This window comes from Buteo buteo, chromosome 24, assembly GCF_964188355.1.
Source record: "Buteo buteo chromosome 24, bButBut1.hap1.1, whole genome shotgun sequence".
Taxonomy (NCBI): domain Eukaryota; kingdom Metazoa; phylum Chordata; class Aves; order Accipitriformes; family Accipitridae; genus Buteo; species Buteo buteo.
In genome coordinates this window covers 18,011,866-18,027,628 of record NC_134194.1, presented here as the reverse complement: position 1 = coordinate 18,027,628, position 15,763 = coordinate 18,011,866, and the positions used below count along the sequence as shown (strand labels likewise).

The following is a 15,763-nucleotide window of genomic DNA, read 5'->3' as shown; positions in this document are numbered from 1 at the left end:
GCGCATGAAGATACTATTTTCAAAAAGAAATTGTTTCTTTCAAAAGGAAGCTTTCTCATTTTTTCCAAGGACACTTTCATATGCTTTGTAAAGACTTTTTTTTTCAACTTTCCAAAAACAACAAGGTTTAAATCTCTACTTTAAAAAACGATGATAGACAAAGCTAAGGGCGTCACACAGTCTTCATTTCCTATTTATGAGAAACATGGACTAAAAGGAAGTAACTTCATTCATCTTTAAACAAACCACATAATCGAGAACAAATTCAGGGGAATCTACGTTTTTCAAACAAATGTCTCCTTTGAGGAGACAATTACCATTATTTCACATACCTGCTGAAATATTTTTGTTGCTTGTTAACAACAAAAAAAGAATTTCAGGTTAAGTTTTACTCTGTCCTATTATTGGTTCAATTAAAAAAAGCAACCATTTAGAAGTTTCAGCCATTTAATAGACTTCTCTGAAAAGAATCATAAAACAAGAGAATATCTCGCTAATTTGTCTTAACCCCCTACTCAAGCAAGGTCCAATTAGCTGAATTTGAGTTTTGAGTATCTCCAAAGACAAGAATCCATAACCCCTTGGGGCAAGCTGTTCCAAATTTTTTCCTAACATCTTATCTGAATTGCCTATGTTCTAACTTGTGTCCATTAAATTTGGCTGTATCCAAACACACCTTCAGGAAGAATTACACAGATCATAAGATGTCTCTCCTAAGCCTTCACTTCTTAAAGACTGAACAAATCCAATTTTCACTGCCTCTCTTCACATGGTATGTGCTGCAGCCCACAATCATCTCGGTGGTCTCCCTCCAGTAAGCTGATGTCATTCACCTACCTGGAAGTCTAAAACTGGACACAATGCCTCAGATGTCATCACACACAATTGCTGAATAGAGGGGAATAACCACTTTGGCTACTGTCTTGGTAAACCACTTGCCCAATTTGTCCATTCAAGATGTGTATCACTATACCAAAATATCCCAAGATGTGGGGTTTTGGCCTTAAGATATATGTAAATTTATAAATGATACAAAATTGATTGTTAAAAATAATATTCAGTGAACTTATCTGTATCATATCAAAAAATTACATATGCTGAAAAGATTTTATCAGATGTCAATGCAGCTATTTCTTTCCTTCAAAAACAGTCAAGGTAACAGCTAGCACAGGGTATGCCAATTTAACCTAATTTAGGATTGATGATACTATTATTTTACTCATGAAAACATGGCCACCTTTCGTATGGGGGGCAAAGGGGAAAAGGTTTTCCAAAGCAAGTTTAAAGGGCACACTGTAAAGCCCGAATAATGTAGTTTATGTTTAGTGGAATGTACTGCAGACCTTTTCTTAGAAGTAACTCTGATTAATTAGTTCAAATGGTGCCAGGGTATTCAGTAGATTAACCCTTGGATCCTGTTTTTCCAAATCATACTTCATTAATTGTGCAATGTTAGTTAAAAATGTCTATACACTCTTTGTACACTTCTGTGTTCCCTGAATTCTTAGGGTTAACTACACATTTGAAAACACATTATAAACAACTTTGCACAGAAGAATTTGGTCTGGAAGAGCTACGTTTTTTGACAGAACTAATCTTCATTTAGAAGAGAGTAATCTATGTGATATGGCTTAGTTTATCAAAATTCTAAAGGACTGACAGTTTCAAAAAACAGATCCATATTAAATTCAGTCAGTACAGAAATGACAGACACAAAATTATCATTATTTTAGAGGCTTTTCAGAAGAAAAGCCTTATACGAATTTTTCCTAGCGAAAAGGATGCCTTTAGTGTGACAGAAAGGCTCCTCAGTAATATTTTGTGGGTATAACGATGGTAAGAATTAAATTATTACATCAGAACACATCATTATATTACACTCAGATACCTGTACTGCTTATGTTGGTATGCCAACAGCATTCCTGTTTTGCACTAGTCTCTATAATTGATAAAATGAAGGATTTTTTAGTGTATTAAATGTTTCTTGTGTATTAAAATAACATTTTAAGATTAATATCCTCTGTAGTAAAGGTACAATAATAAGCAATGCCAACAGGTGTAACACTAGCAAAACCAGTAAGTTTTTTTCTGTAGTGAACTGTTTGTTATTATATGAAAGCAATCTTTTTGTCTTTTTGTTAATAAGCAAAAAAAAAAGCCAACTTTAAGCTGTCTGATTTTGGTTTTGCATATATAAGGAATGTGATGCCTTCAATATATTTCCAAAGGATCCAGGTTATTCAATTTAAACAAACCACAGTATTTTGGTTCACCACATAGCACCAATCAATTCCTGAGGTCAGTAAAACTATGCAAGAACAGAAATACTCTATTTAGTTTAAGAAAGTCCAACCAAAGATAGTTATAAGTAAGGCTCTAAGTCTTTCTTATGACCTGAACAAAAACTCAATACTTCCGAAAAAGTGAAATATACTGATTTAAATGGTTACAAGTTTTATATTTTCATGTCTGATCTTGATGGAATTCAGTACTGTAGACAATTTTTAATCCTTAATCTCCCAGTCAAAATTAGCCTTTGTTTCCATATGCCTCAGTCAGTTGTTTTTCAATTCTCTCTCAATCAGGAAAGTATGGATTATCCATATATGGTTATGAAATTATCTTCTTAACATATGCACACACAGCAGTATGGAAACACTTAAGGTATGTAGGCCAGCCAACCCTCAGCTCCCAATGCTGCAATTTAAGAACACTGACTTGCCTTTCTGCCTACCTATCTGTTTTCAAATTCACCCCCTTCAAGACATCTGTTTTCCTTGAAAGAAAACATGAAATTACACTGCTGCTAAAGCACTGTCCTTTGGAAAGGTTGCTCCTAGAGTTCTCTACTTCAGGACTTCAGTACAATAAATGAGATTTTTTTTGAGTAAGCAGTAGTAGCAACAGCCAGCCAAGTTCTAGAATATTTAAGATCCAAACAAAAGGCTTATCTGAAACACAGACAGAACTCCCTCAATTCTTCTTGCAGAGGTTCTGACTACCATGAACAAAAAACATGCAATAGCTTAACTGAAAATAAAGTATGCCAGAAGTAAATTATTCCTACAAAAGAATAAGCATCATATTTTCACAATAAAACCACACCTACTAAATGCATGAATTTATTATACCCAGTATTCTCCACAGTACGTCACACACAGTAGGCTTTCTACACAAAATTTTAAAGACAATGTTGGAACAAAAGGCTATGTGTTACATTAAAAGGTAACAATGAGAAACTGTCAGTCATGGTATGCATAAGCCACAGCAAGAGGCTAAGACTGCTTAGTTGCTATATGTATTGTTTAGATTTAATATAGAAATTTGTATATCCTAGCAACACAGAATACCTAAAATTTAATAGCTTTGTAACACATAATTGGACAATCTAAGCTATGTGAAAATGTAATATGTAAGCATTGCTTTTTGGTTTATTGTCGAATATTAATTTATTATTAATATTTTAAAATATTTTAGTAATTAATTATTAATTCATACAGGAAATTTAAAAATTGCCAGATACACACTATGCAATTTGTGATGTCAAGAACGGAAAAACAATAGAAATTGGTAGATTGTTAGAAGATAATAGTACTGGCTATAAAAATTTCTCTGATTTAGAAGATTACTGTGTAATGCCTAAAATCAGCTCCCAGAGTAGGAAATAAATGTCAGAAATCCACTAAAACACGCTCTTAAATGAAATTTTTTAAACCCACAAAAAACCACAAACCAACAATAAAAAGAGCCCCCAAACCACAGCTACTTGACAGCACTTGCATTCCAAATAATGTAGGCTTCTCTGAAAGACATATTTAAATGACAACTACAATATGCTATTTATAAAACATTGCACAGAACATGGCATATTCCAAAATTACTGTATTTGAAATTGCTGTTTTACAGAGTCAACCTAACTGTCTAAAGATTCAGAATGTATGAATAAAATACTGATTTCTCTCTGTCATGTAACAGCAGTTCATATAGGGCTTTTAATAGTTTTGTGTACTATAGCTCCTTTGAAAAAGCCACAATACTTAGTAATTATGCTAGCTTAGATAAAAAACATCTTCCTAATGAAATGTATTATCTAATGTACGTTTTGTAAGTTTCTAGGTTCTTTAAATGTGATGTTATCTTTTGCAATAAAATGAGGTATTTTTCTTAGGTTTCAGGAGTCAATTAATAAACAACAATTAGATTACAAAGGAAGTGAACAATTGTTCTTTGGCAAAGGAAAATGAATGGGAAATGAATACATAGGTCTTTCATGGTATCATTTTGCAGCTAGGTAGAGAAAGGATTTAAATTTTAATTTGAATACTGAATAAAAAATGCTGTAACTTTTACCTAGACCATGTGTATATTTGAATATATCATATTCTCCAACCACGGCAGCTCTGCAAAATGGTTTCTCTGGTCATTATTTCTCCAAAACAGCACTGTTTTTTTGCAGAAGTATGCTATCTACAGTAGCTTTGGTTAACAGAGCACACTGTTTCCTTTTCAGCAAAGTCTTCATTTGTACAATATTTTATATAAATATTGTCTAAAAACTTTTCTGTGCAGCATAACTACACTCTTTTCATCATGCTAAACTGATACTGTGAACAAAATCAAGTTTAGGAGTACCAAAGGAAAGCTTTAAAATGTGTATGGTGGATTTATGATATTCCAAGCCAATACTGAAAACAAGTACTTCTGTATTCTGCATGCTCCTATATGTTTTACTGCTATAGTTACTGTAGTAGGACTTCACTGCATCACAACGCCCTCTAACTAAAAGTCTAAATTTCATAAAGTATTCAAGATAAAGCCTGAATAGCCAATGTCAGACAAACTTGTCCCTCGATTACAAGTTTAGAAGCACTTCTACAACTACAGTCAGGGCTTTTTTTTTTTTTTTAATAGTGAAAATAACCAAGCAGCTGTTAAAGCCTTCAACTGCCAAAACACCACAATGAAGGCAAGAGTGGCATTTAAGTAACTCTTCTCTGCAGTAGTTGCACAGCGCCAAATTACTTTTCCATCACCAACACCTTCTCCTGAAGGGATTATGCCCTTCTTAGACTAACTATTTCCAGTAATTACATGAACAAAGCTCACAGCATGCTGTTACCCGCTAAGCAGAAGGCAGCACCTTCCATTAGATTCAACTGGCATTGTAGCAAGAAAAGATAAAGACAACTGTAACCCAAAATCCTTTTGACTCCTTTGCCAACAAACTGGAAGACTGTGAAAAGGACACTTGATTATGAAAATTAACATGCTTATCCCTGCCAGAAAGCCAAAAAACTCAGGTAGATAAAATCCAGTACTCTACGAGGTGCAAGACGTTTAAATTTTCAAGGAATTAAAGGTCTTGTAAATTGTAACCATGATTAGTATAACATAGTATTAGCATTGTTTTTCACACCATTTTCAATTTCTAGAAAATTATATGGCATAAGATAATAAAAATACTTGCAATATTCAGAAACATAGTAACAGATTTAAGAATCTAAAGAATAACCTTCTGTAATGCTGGAGGTAAATAACAGATGTAGTCCAATTTGAAATGTCACTCATATGCATATAACATCAGCTACATAGTCTGACTGCAGCTATTCTGTATGTCTCAGCTGTACTTGCAGAGTTCACCATACTTTTAGCAACTTTAGCTCACCTAAGTGTTCTGCAGAAGGTCGTAATTCCTGACTATCTGCTTCAGTTTTTAAAAGATTAAGCATTCAGGCTTTCAAATAGTTTGGCCTCTCAAGAAGTTTTAAAGAAAACCTGCAAATTAACTGAGTGAGCTAAAGGTGGTATACAGAGCACAAAACGAGCTTATTTTGCCAGTTCTTTCTGAATGCAAAAGACTATTTTGTTCATTAAAAACAATTTCTTCACAACGCATATAAAAGGCTACGCTGTTGAGAGGTCTCACCTCAGCTCTAGAAAACTATGTATTTTATTGGAATTCTGCTTTGAAAAACCTCTGAAATGCCCATTATACACATATGCATAAGTGCTTATGAGCATTATTAGCATTAAGACATCTGTATTTCAAAATTCAACTGGATTTGATTTTTTTAGGTAAAGTGAGCTGAACAAATTACAGTAGATGAGAAAAAAAGAAAAAAGAAAAAAATTTTTCCAAGCCATTTCAATTGACTGTAACCAGCTTGTTTCCTAATGATTTCCTAATGTTTCAGATGTTTTTTGCAGGATTACTAGAGCTTCATTTTTCTTCTTCATTTACAGTTTAACAGTATCCAGAATTACTCCTTATAGATTGATTACATCATCCATGACACTCATATGATGCTTTCTTTGCAAGTAGAGAAAAAATTTGGAAACACTGTAGAGAACTGAAAGGTTCACTGGGTCATCATTCAAAACCTCTTCCTGTTATGACCATGCATACATGCCAGAGGGTTACACACAGAAAAATAACAGACTGGAGTTCTGATGAACAGTTAATGATATGATTTCTGAAACTTGCAGATCTACCACCAGGTATTTTGAAGAAACCAGTGGCAAATATCTCCTCTGAAGAACTCAATTATTAGGAGACTAATCATTAGTAGATGCTTTGACTGGCAATGATCTAAACTTGTTATTTTGGTTTTCCAGCAGATACAAACAAGGAAACAAAGCACATTTTGAAAGACACGCAGTGTACCTCTTATGGCCAAAACAATCAAGTAAATGCTGCTCATGATTTTGCAGAATAATATAAATCCCTGAAGACTAACAATTAATATACACCTTCTCTTAAGCACACAGTCTGAAGGGCAAGTCCCATAATTGCCTCTGAACATAACTGGCTTGAATTCTCACAAATAGTCTAAATCAAGAGGATTACTCATGAGATATCTACTTATATCTGAATAAATTGCAGAATATGTCCTTGAATATAACTCTCAAAGCATGGATTCTCCACAAAAATCTCAGGTGAGTGCTCTGTGCCAGCACATCCCCAGGTACTTTCCCTGTGCACCTAGGGCATCATCTTCCCCCTCCAGAAACAGAGCCAGGAACGGCAGCTGTTCCACAGCAACTCTAACCCACCAAAAAGTAAAGCATGTGGAAAACCAGGAAGAAACAGAGCATCTACCAATTATTTATATAAGCTATTCAGAATAGCTTTTTTTTTTTTTTTAGTTTTACTCAGACACTTCCACTTTAGATTAGCAGAAACACTATTTTCAATGTGTTAAAGTGTGCCTTTCATGCAGGTTTGTAAAACATTCTTCTTTTTGCAAACAGCAATTAACTTTAGAGATAGTGTCTGATTTTTTTAAAGAATGCACAAATCTTGCAGTATGCAACTACACTTCAAAAGACACTACAGTGGCACAGTTGAATGAAAAAAGAGTTAAGCTCTAGACCTTTTATTTTACATCCACAAACAAGTCCACAAACAAGTACTCCACAAATACTGTATTTGCATTTTTTCAGGATAACTATAAAATTACTTTCAAAGCATTAAAATACATTAAAATATTACTCACAATTAAGGGATCATCTCTTCCCATTGTAATAACCGTTCTGTTCACTGTGCGTAATAACTGTACCATTATTTCTTGAATATGGTGATAAGTTGAGGCCTGTAAAAGAAAAAAACCACTTTTGGTATTAAATCCATATCTCTTGTAAAAGAAAGAAGAAACCAATTATTTCCGTGCTGACAGTTCAAGTTGTATAATATAACCACCCTATTGAAAAAACAACACTAATTCTTGTTCACACTGCTCCTTAGTTCCAGCAATTTCAGTGGAATACTCATTTCAAGTAGCACAGTCCAATTTTACCCCTAGCTATCCCATAACTGTTTGTTGTTTCAGTCACTTCCCATCCCTCACTCAAGGGACTCGTGTTTTCCCAGTAACTGAGTAACCTATAACTTAATAGCAACACTGTGGTAACAGATAAATGAGGCAAATTGTACCATAGCTCTCCACATCTGTCAATGGTCCTCAGGGTAGTCTAGAGCTCAGTAATGTTCGTAGCTTGCAGTCACATAGTATATAGTTATTAAAGGAGAAAGTTATCTTCATTTCACTTTGCAGCTCTGTGAGGGCACAAACTGAAGATGGTCTGCCCTTTGGCCCCATCGCCAAAGTACTGGTCAATCTGTCTGACTGAGACTACGCTAGAGACCCACCACCTGTCAGCTCCAAGTTTTGAGTGATCTTTGCAGCCCAATGGCAAATATTGACCAACTCACATCAAATGATAAGTACCTCTGGCATGTTGCCTGCAAAAGGACATTTAACGATTTATTTTAAAACACTGAGTAAAGTGGTATAACCTTATACTCACCAATTTCACTGACCTTACTCTGATCACTAGACAACTTTGGAAACTAGCATGCAACAATCAAAGAAAGAAAAACTCTAAACAAATTTCTATTAGAAAAAAAAAAAAAGCTTACATCAAACAAGGCACCTCTAACGTCACACATAGTATGGAAAGAACACCACAATCACAGAACCCATCGTGATTTCTTAACAATATTTTACATGGCTGAGCTCCAATACCACCCCAGGCGAAACTGCTTCTGACTCTGTTTTTCCTCTGAGACACCCAACATTGTCTCCTTTCTTTATCCCATTTTGATTAATGTGGATCAGGCTAGCATCCCTTGCAACAGAGACCTTCCTCATATCCAGCCATTTATTTACTACTACCATTTAGTTCTATTGTGTCCTTTGACTATGACACATGCAAGCTTAAATGATCTTCTCACCTGTCACAGCATTTCAAGTTACTATATTCTATAAATGAATGAAGTATTCACAGGATAATTTGTTTGTGGTTGGTGTTTTATTTTTTTAATTTAAATTTCTCTGGTACGGTCCTGTATTTATAAAAAGACTACACCTGACAGTTGCTGCACAGAAGACACATTTGTTGAGTGCTTTCACAAAGCCGCTTTCTCTTCCATCTTCTCCACTTCCCAATATGCATACTGTGAGTTTTAAGGCTTATGCCAATCATATAATACAAAAACCATACAGTGCATTGGCTATTTGTATTTTAAATGCAATGGAAATAACAGTGAAATTAAAAATAAAAACCTACAGTGCATCTCTCCCCATATCAACTCTAGTAATTAACCAAATACTCTTCTTGTCTTTATTTTTTCCTTCTCTTCATTTTTTTAAAAAAGCTGAAAAACCTCTGAGAGAAAATTGCACATTCTTCCAGTAAAACATAACCGTGCTTTGTCACACAGCAAAGCAAATTCTTCAGACTTATGCAAAGTTGTGATCAGAAAGACACTTTTCATTCAAAGAGAAATCATCAGAATCTTTTGGACTCTATGTTGCAGAAGCAGCGTATCTTAGTCCTCCTAATGAGTGTACTGGCACAGTTGACCTCACAGTAGGAAAAGAAAAATCTAGCCTTGCCACTGGATTGTTGAACAGTGGCAGCCCTTGGCACCAGAGTATCTTCACAAGCTTTTCACTTTTGGGGTGTTCTCTTATACAGCTAGAAAGCAAGACATCATTTGAAATATTCTTTGTAGATCAGTATAAATTTTATTGGACTAACAGGCTACACAAGCCACTCTTACCATCTCAAGGATTTCTCTTTCCAAGACTGTACTAATGCAATACAGATGCATTTAACTGAATCACAGTTTCTTCACTACTGTTTTACCAAACGATGTAATAGTTACTGCACCCTGCTTGAAACTGAGAACAAGGGGCAGAGCATAATAGGAAAAAAATACAGAGAGGGATGGCATCTTGCAAGAAGCCATAAAAGGGAAAACAAGCACAGATGTTGACAGTGTGAGGAAGAGGGGACAAAGGATGTCAAAAAAGATGAGCCAACCATAGGAAAGAAAAATGCCACCAAGGTGCTTGAAATAGCATAATTTCTTGGACTAGAAAACATATAGAAGAGCTCTCTCTCATCCACTGCCTTCAGGACCTAAAACGCAACACATTTTCAAACCCTATTCTTCTACTGCAAATCCTAGTGAAAACTACTGAAAAAAAAAAATTCCATTCAAGTATGTCTTTATTGGAGTTTAGACATTCTCTAGTTAACAAATAGAGATTACACAGTGAAAAAATGGAGGAAACAGCAATATTGAGTACACAGACATGGAACTGTTTGGTAGCCTTACAGTGAAAACCATCTGCCTGCTACAGATGATTGCTTTTTTCATCAGGATTTTCTCTTTCTGTGAAAGGCATCCTATTTGTTCCTTGAAATTGAATGCTTTGCATATTCACTATGTCCAATGTGACTTTCAGGAAATAATTAGCTTTAAATAAACTACACTCTGGGTAAGTTTTTGATACATCTTCAGAGTACACTCTTGATGAATGTTGTTTTATTTACAGAGATCTACACAGGTTTTCTGTTTTGTTTTCAAACCTTTTTTGTATATTCTTCTTGAACTTGGACTATAGCAATATATTTTATGATTGTGCACTTCTGTCCAAAAGCAGTTTGCCATCTCTTATTCCAGAGTATTGCAGTTATTAAATAATTTCAAGGCTTGCTTTGAAGTGTAGAACTTTGGTTACCCTTGTGCATTGGGGTACCAGTCAAAATTTAGCATTTTGGTTCAAACAAGCATTCTTGACTGATGGAAGAATGCATCCTAGGACAGCAGAGGATCTATGGCTAGCCACCTACCATAAAATATGTAATTTTACCAAGCTACCAGTTAACAGGGCAGTAGAGGAAAGGTGAAGTAACACAGAGTACAACACATTTATACAATTACACACCCTGCCCCTGAATTTTTCTTTTCTTATTTACGCCAATTGGAAAATACAAACATCAGATTGATAAACTGCAGTATTTGTATAACTTTCTCTCAATAACTACAAAAATTAAATACAGTAATTATGTATACCTTTATCTTAAGCATAAATCAAGCCCCTTAAAGTTATATGGCTACGCCTATATCAGCAGTTTGGTTTAGAACAATTTTGAGGCAAATCCCTTGATCACTTCCATTTACCACGTACTGTGTCTGAGTGGTTTTGTTGCACACAAACTAGATTAACTCCAGATAAACTAGAAGCTCCTTGACAGTGCTAGAAATGAAGATATTAGGTTCTTGACCAATGTTTGGGTCACAACAACGTAAGGTCCCCCAGCATGTTTCTAAACTGCCTGCCTTCAGAAAGCTGAGCCATATGCATAATGGAGAGATTTGAACCACAGTATCAGACCATATCTTAGTGTAAACTCCCAAGCCATGTACAACAGATTCGTCAGGCACCCCACAACGAACCACATGTAGCCCTGTGACACACTCTTTGCTAATGAAGATATTACCAAAACATCCTACACAGCCAAGGCAAAAAAGCACCATTAATGAGGGAGCCACATTAAACAAAGTAAACATGGTATGCAGATATTTTTTTCCCTGATATTTCTTAATATTCATTTGCAGGTATGCAAAGCTACCTGCTATAACACTAGCTACCTTCTGACAACAGTCTCTAAAGCACTAAAATTCACAGCATGTAGTTTGCAGAGTGTACTTTCTTTTTACCCAGGAAAGATACTAGGTCTCACTGCAAGAACAGCAACACTTAAATAGCTTTCTGGTTAGAACTCTGTCCACGCAGCTACCATAACAAACCTAGAGATAAAAACTGGCATCTCAGCTGGAATTGTTATCTGCAGTGCTGCAGAAATGTTCTATGATTTGGCCTCTGTTACAATTCAAGATATATTCATTAATCATATCTGTTCTTATAATATTCATTACCACTATAATTAAAAATACCCAACAGCCAAAAATTGTAAACTACACAGTAGCCCTTCAGACACTTTCCTTGGGCACAGGAGAGTCACTTGTTCATTAGTTTGCCTTTTTTTTTTTTTCTTTTTCCTTATTCATTTCAAAGCTGAGCGCTCTTATAATCTAACTTCACTTCCTCCCATGTTTCAGTACATGCTATATACCATTATTAGTAACGGTTTAGAACGTTACATAATGGTTTTAACAATTTTCCACGACTTCATTATTAGAGATGAGCTCTATTCTGAATTCACAAGCAGCATGTAACACACCTTTACTGGAAAAACTGTGACATATGCTCAAGCATACAGAGGTTACTTTATGCTAAGCCTTTGAATTTTTAGAAAAATGCCAGCAAATGAATTAAAATGGTTTCTTTATGAAACTGAGACTACCTTTCTTCTTGATAATCTAAGAAACAATTAGGTATTAAATACTGACATAGCTAATTTAACAAAAATAGTGTTTTCACACATTGCCTATACACAAGATTTCAGCTTTTAAGTAACAGTTTCTAGCTTCAGAAGACAGTCTAGCAACCCACTGTAACATGCATTTTCTTAGATCATATTTCACTTCACAAGGATTACCTATGGTTTTTAGTGAAACCTGGAAAACCCACCATTTGGTTGCAGTCCATTTGGGTAAGCATAAGACTTTTCAGAAGCTAAATTAGCAACTTGTACCATATATGAATGCTCCCTTGAAAAACATGAATTGTATTATTCCATTTCACAGATTATGGTAATCAAAACGTATGCTTGTCTTCATCAATGAAAAGGCTTTCCTAGGTGACCAAGTGTCCTGGTTTCAGCTGGGATAAAGTTAATTGTCTTCCTAGTATCTGGTACAGTGCTATGTTTTGAGTTCAGTATGCTAAGAATGTTGATAACACTGATGTTTTCAGTTATTGCTAAGTAGTGTTTAGACTAAAGTCAAGGATTTTTCAGCTTCTCAAGCCCAGCCAGCGAGAAAGCTGGAGGGGCACAAGAAGCTGGCACAGGACACAGCCAGGGCAGCTGACCCAAACTGGCCAACGGTGTATTCCATACCATGGGACGTCCCATCTAGTATAGGAACTAGCAGGGTAATCGCCACTCTGGGACTAACTGGGCATCGATCGGCAGGTGGTGAACAACTGCACTGTGCATCATTTGTACATTCCAATCCTTTTATTATGACCGTTGTCATTTTATTAGTGTTATCGTTATCATTATTAGTTTCTTCTTTTCTGTTCTATTAAACTGTTCTTATCTCAACCCACGAGTTTTACTACTTCTCCCAATTTTCTCCCCCATCCCACTGGGGGGCAGGGGGAGTGAGTGAGCAGCTGCGTGGTGCTTAGCTGCTGGCTGGGGTTAAAACATGACACCAAGGCATGAAACAATCAAAGCCCATATACGGTATGCAGGTCAGCAGTAGGAAGTTCTCTCACAGAACTCAGATGCCTTCAGATTCATTGATGGGACGGATGGCACATGTTGGTACACATAAATTACTTAATAGAAAATCCAATCCAAACAAAATTTCACTCTTTAAAAATACCTGTGCTGAGTAATAGCAGTTAGTGTTTGACTTAGCTTTCATGTTCTGTTTAAATTCCTACAGGGTTGGGACAAAAATTAGAGTAATTCTGTTGTCTTGGAGTCAACCATGCACTTCAGAATATGACAGAGTGCTCATTTATGTGGACAGTGACAAACACGGACTAACTGAATGGCTTCTTCAGAATTATAATATTACACAACCTGTACTTGACATGGCCACTTGGAGATACTTCTCCGGTCAAGTAATTTCAGCTGTCCCAGCTGTGTACCCTCCCAAACTCTTGCCAAACTCTAGCCTACTTCTTGGCATGGGAAACAGAGAAAGCCTAGACACCGTGCAAGCACTGTTCAGCAATAACTAAAATTTTCACTGGTGTGTTATCAGCACCATGTTGTCAAAAATTTAAACCACAGCACCATTTGGGCTGCCATGAAGAAAATGAACTCTATACCAACCAGATCCAAGATACTCACTCTCTTATGCATCCAGTTCTCTAACTTTGTGCTTCCCCTCTGACACAAAAAAAGAGCACACATAAGAGGATAAAGTTTAGGGTTTTTTTTAAATGGCATAGTTCATAATCATACATTGTTCTGATGGAAAATTGTCTGCAGAAGAACTTAAGGTAACTGGCCCTAAAAGAACATGCAGGTTCCCTTACTAAATTCCTTTGAAATTCTCTTTTGCTAAAGTTATAAGATCTGCCATAAGTTAGGCAAATGCTTTACAAATTTCCATACAACTCTAAAATGCTTCCAGACTTGTTTGCTAATATAATCAACAGCTTAAAATGCAGCTGCTGCCAATTACTGACTTTGTGAACAGAACAGGAAAATATTATACATCTCACTTCCACTTGTAGTCTCAAGCAAGATTTTATTTTAGATTCCAAAAGAAAGAGTTACTATTACATTTAATCATGTAAGCACTATAAACAAAATAAATAAATAAAAACTTGTTCTGGTACAGTAAATATTAAACTATAGGATATATGTCAGATTAGAGACAAAGTCATCTTATGATGGACTGTCAGATTGCATGCATCAAAGTTGTTGTAAAGGGGGAAAAAGGGAAATGTTTTCAATTAAAACAGAAACAAAAAGCCAGGGATTTCACTACAACCTTCGTGAACGAATTACTTGCAGTTCTAAGCTTTAACTGTATTTCACAGGTGCTAAAAGCACTGAGTCTTAAGCTACAAAGCTGATTTTAGACATGATTCAATGTTATCTATGTGCAAAAGTTGTTTGCTGTGGAGGCAATTTAAAATCAAACATAAGCATCTCACCCAGATGCCAAACAATGATGGCCTATTCATAAAGTCCTTAACACAAACCAGAGTTCTTTACAATGTACTTGCTACCTGCAAAACCCTGCAGCTACACAGCAGCTGAAGAGAAGAAGGATCTGATGATTCACATGTTCCTGCTCGCTAAACAAGGTAGGGCAAAACAGTAGAGCAGAGCTGATAATATCACAGTATCTTCTTTTTTTGATAAAGAAAATACATTCTTCAAAAATTCTGTAACAACTTCAAAGATCACCTCACAATATAAATTCTGATCACACAAAACACAGAACAACTACTGCTGCTTCTTTTCTGTCCTTTGTGTATATTCTACTTCTGATGATTTTCACAGATAAATCCAATGCAAAAATATCAAAGCTAAGTTTACAAAAAGTTTTAAATTCTAATCCAAAACTGGATTTCTCTATTGAGTTGGAAAAACAGAAGAAATATGGACAAGATACTGGTGTTTTCAAGACTGAGTTAAGCTTACGGTTAATACTGTAAAGTGAGTCTGCCACTAATGCCTGAAGTTTTCTTCTCCAGCAGGTCAAATCATCCATTTTCTTAGAAAGATGCTGAGAGATACAGGAAATAAATTGTTCAATAGAAAATTGCATTAATCTTAAGGTTCAAGTGCAATCCCATAAGAACTAATTTGGTTAATTACCAAAACAATTCTCTATATCTAGCTTACACTAAATAAAGGCATTCTGAAGGAGCCTACCTAAATACTACCATCATCATAATCTGGCCATATAGTGAAACTTTTCGATTTGCCTGTACGAGTATGGGATATGAAGTATTTCCCATTGCAAATCAAAACTGTATATCCTTGAAACAAGATTTTTCACTTTAGCTGGAAATTAAACATCTATGTTACACTCCAGAAATCTGCACTGTCTCTTAAAGACAAATTACTGTCTGATGCCTTAGATATTGCTGTATTGAAGGTGTTACCCTCCTTTGGTCTTTTTTTTCTCCTTCAGGCAAGTCATCTCAAAAGCAGATTTTTAGTACTAAAGCAGGACCAATGTTTAGCACAGCTAAAATAGTTTACCCATGGATTCTCTGTCAAGGAAAGAAAAAGCTACTAGTGATAGTCATGCATTTGCTGTTGTAGTTAAAAAAACAGTCTTACATTTATTGACATATACCTT

The 15,763-nt window shown here is 35.5% G+C and overlaps 1 protein-coding gene across 1 annotated transcript in view; it reads right to left on the bottom strand.

Annotated features, from left to right (window-relative positions):
• Positions 1-15,763, bottom strand: part of DOCK2 (dedicator of cytokinesis 2) — a 213,919-nt gene that overhangs the window by 121,532 nt on the left and 76,624 nt on the right. Inside the window, exon 27 of the mRNA XM_075056525.1 lies at positions 7,497-7,592. Within this exon, the coding sequence (XP_074912626.1) occupies positions 7,497-7,592 (96 nt within the window). The remainder of the gene's footprint in view (positions 1-7,496; positions 7,593-15,763) is intronic.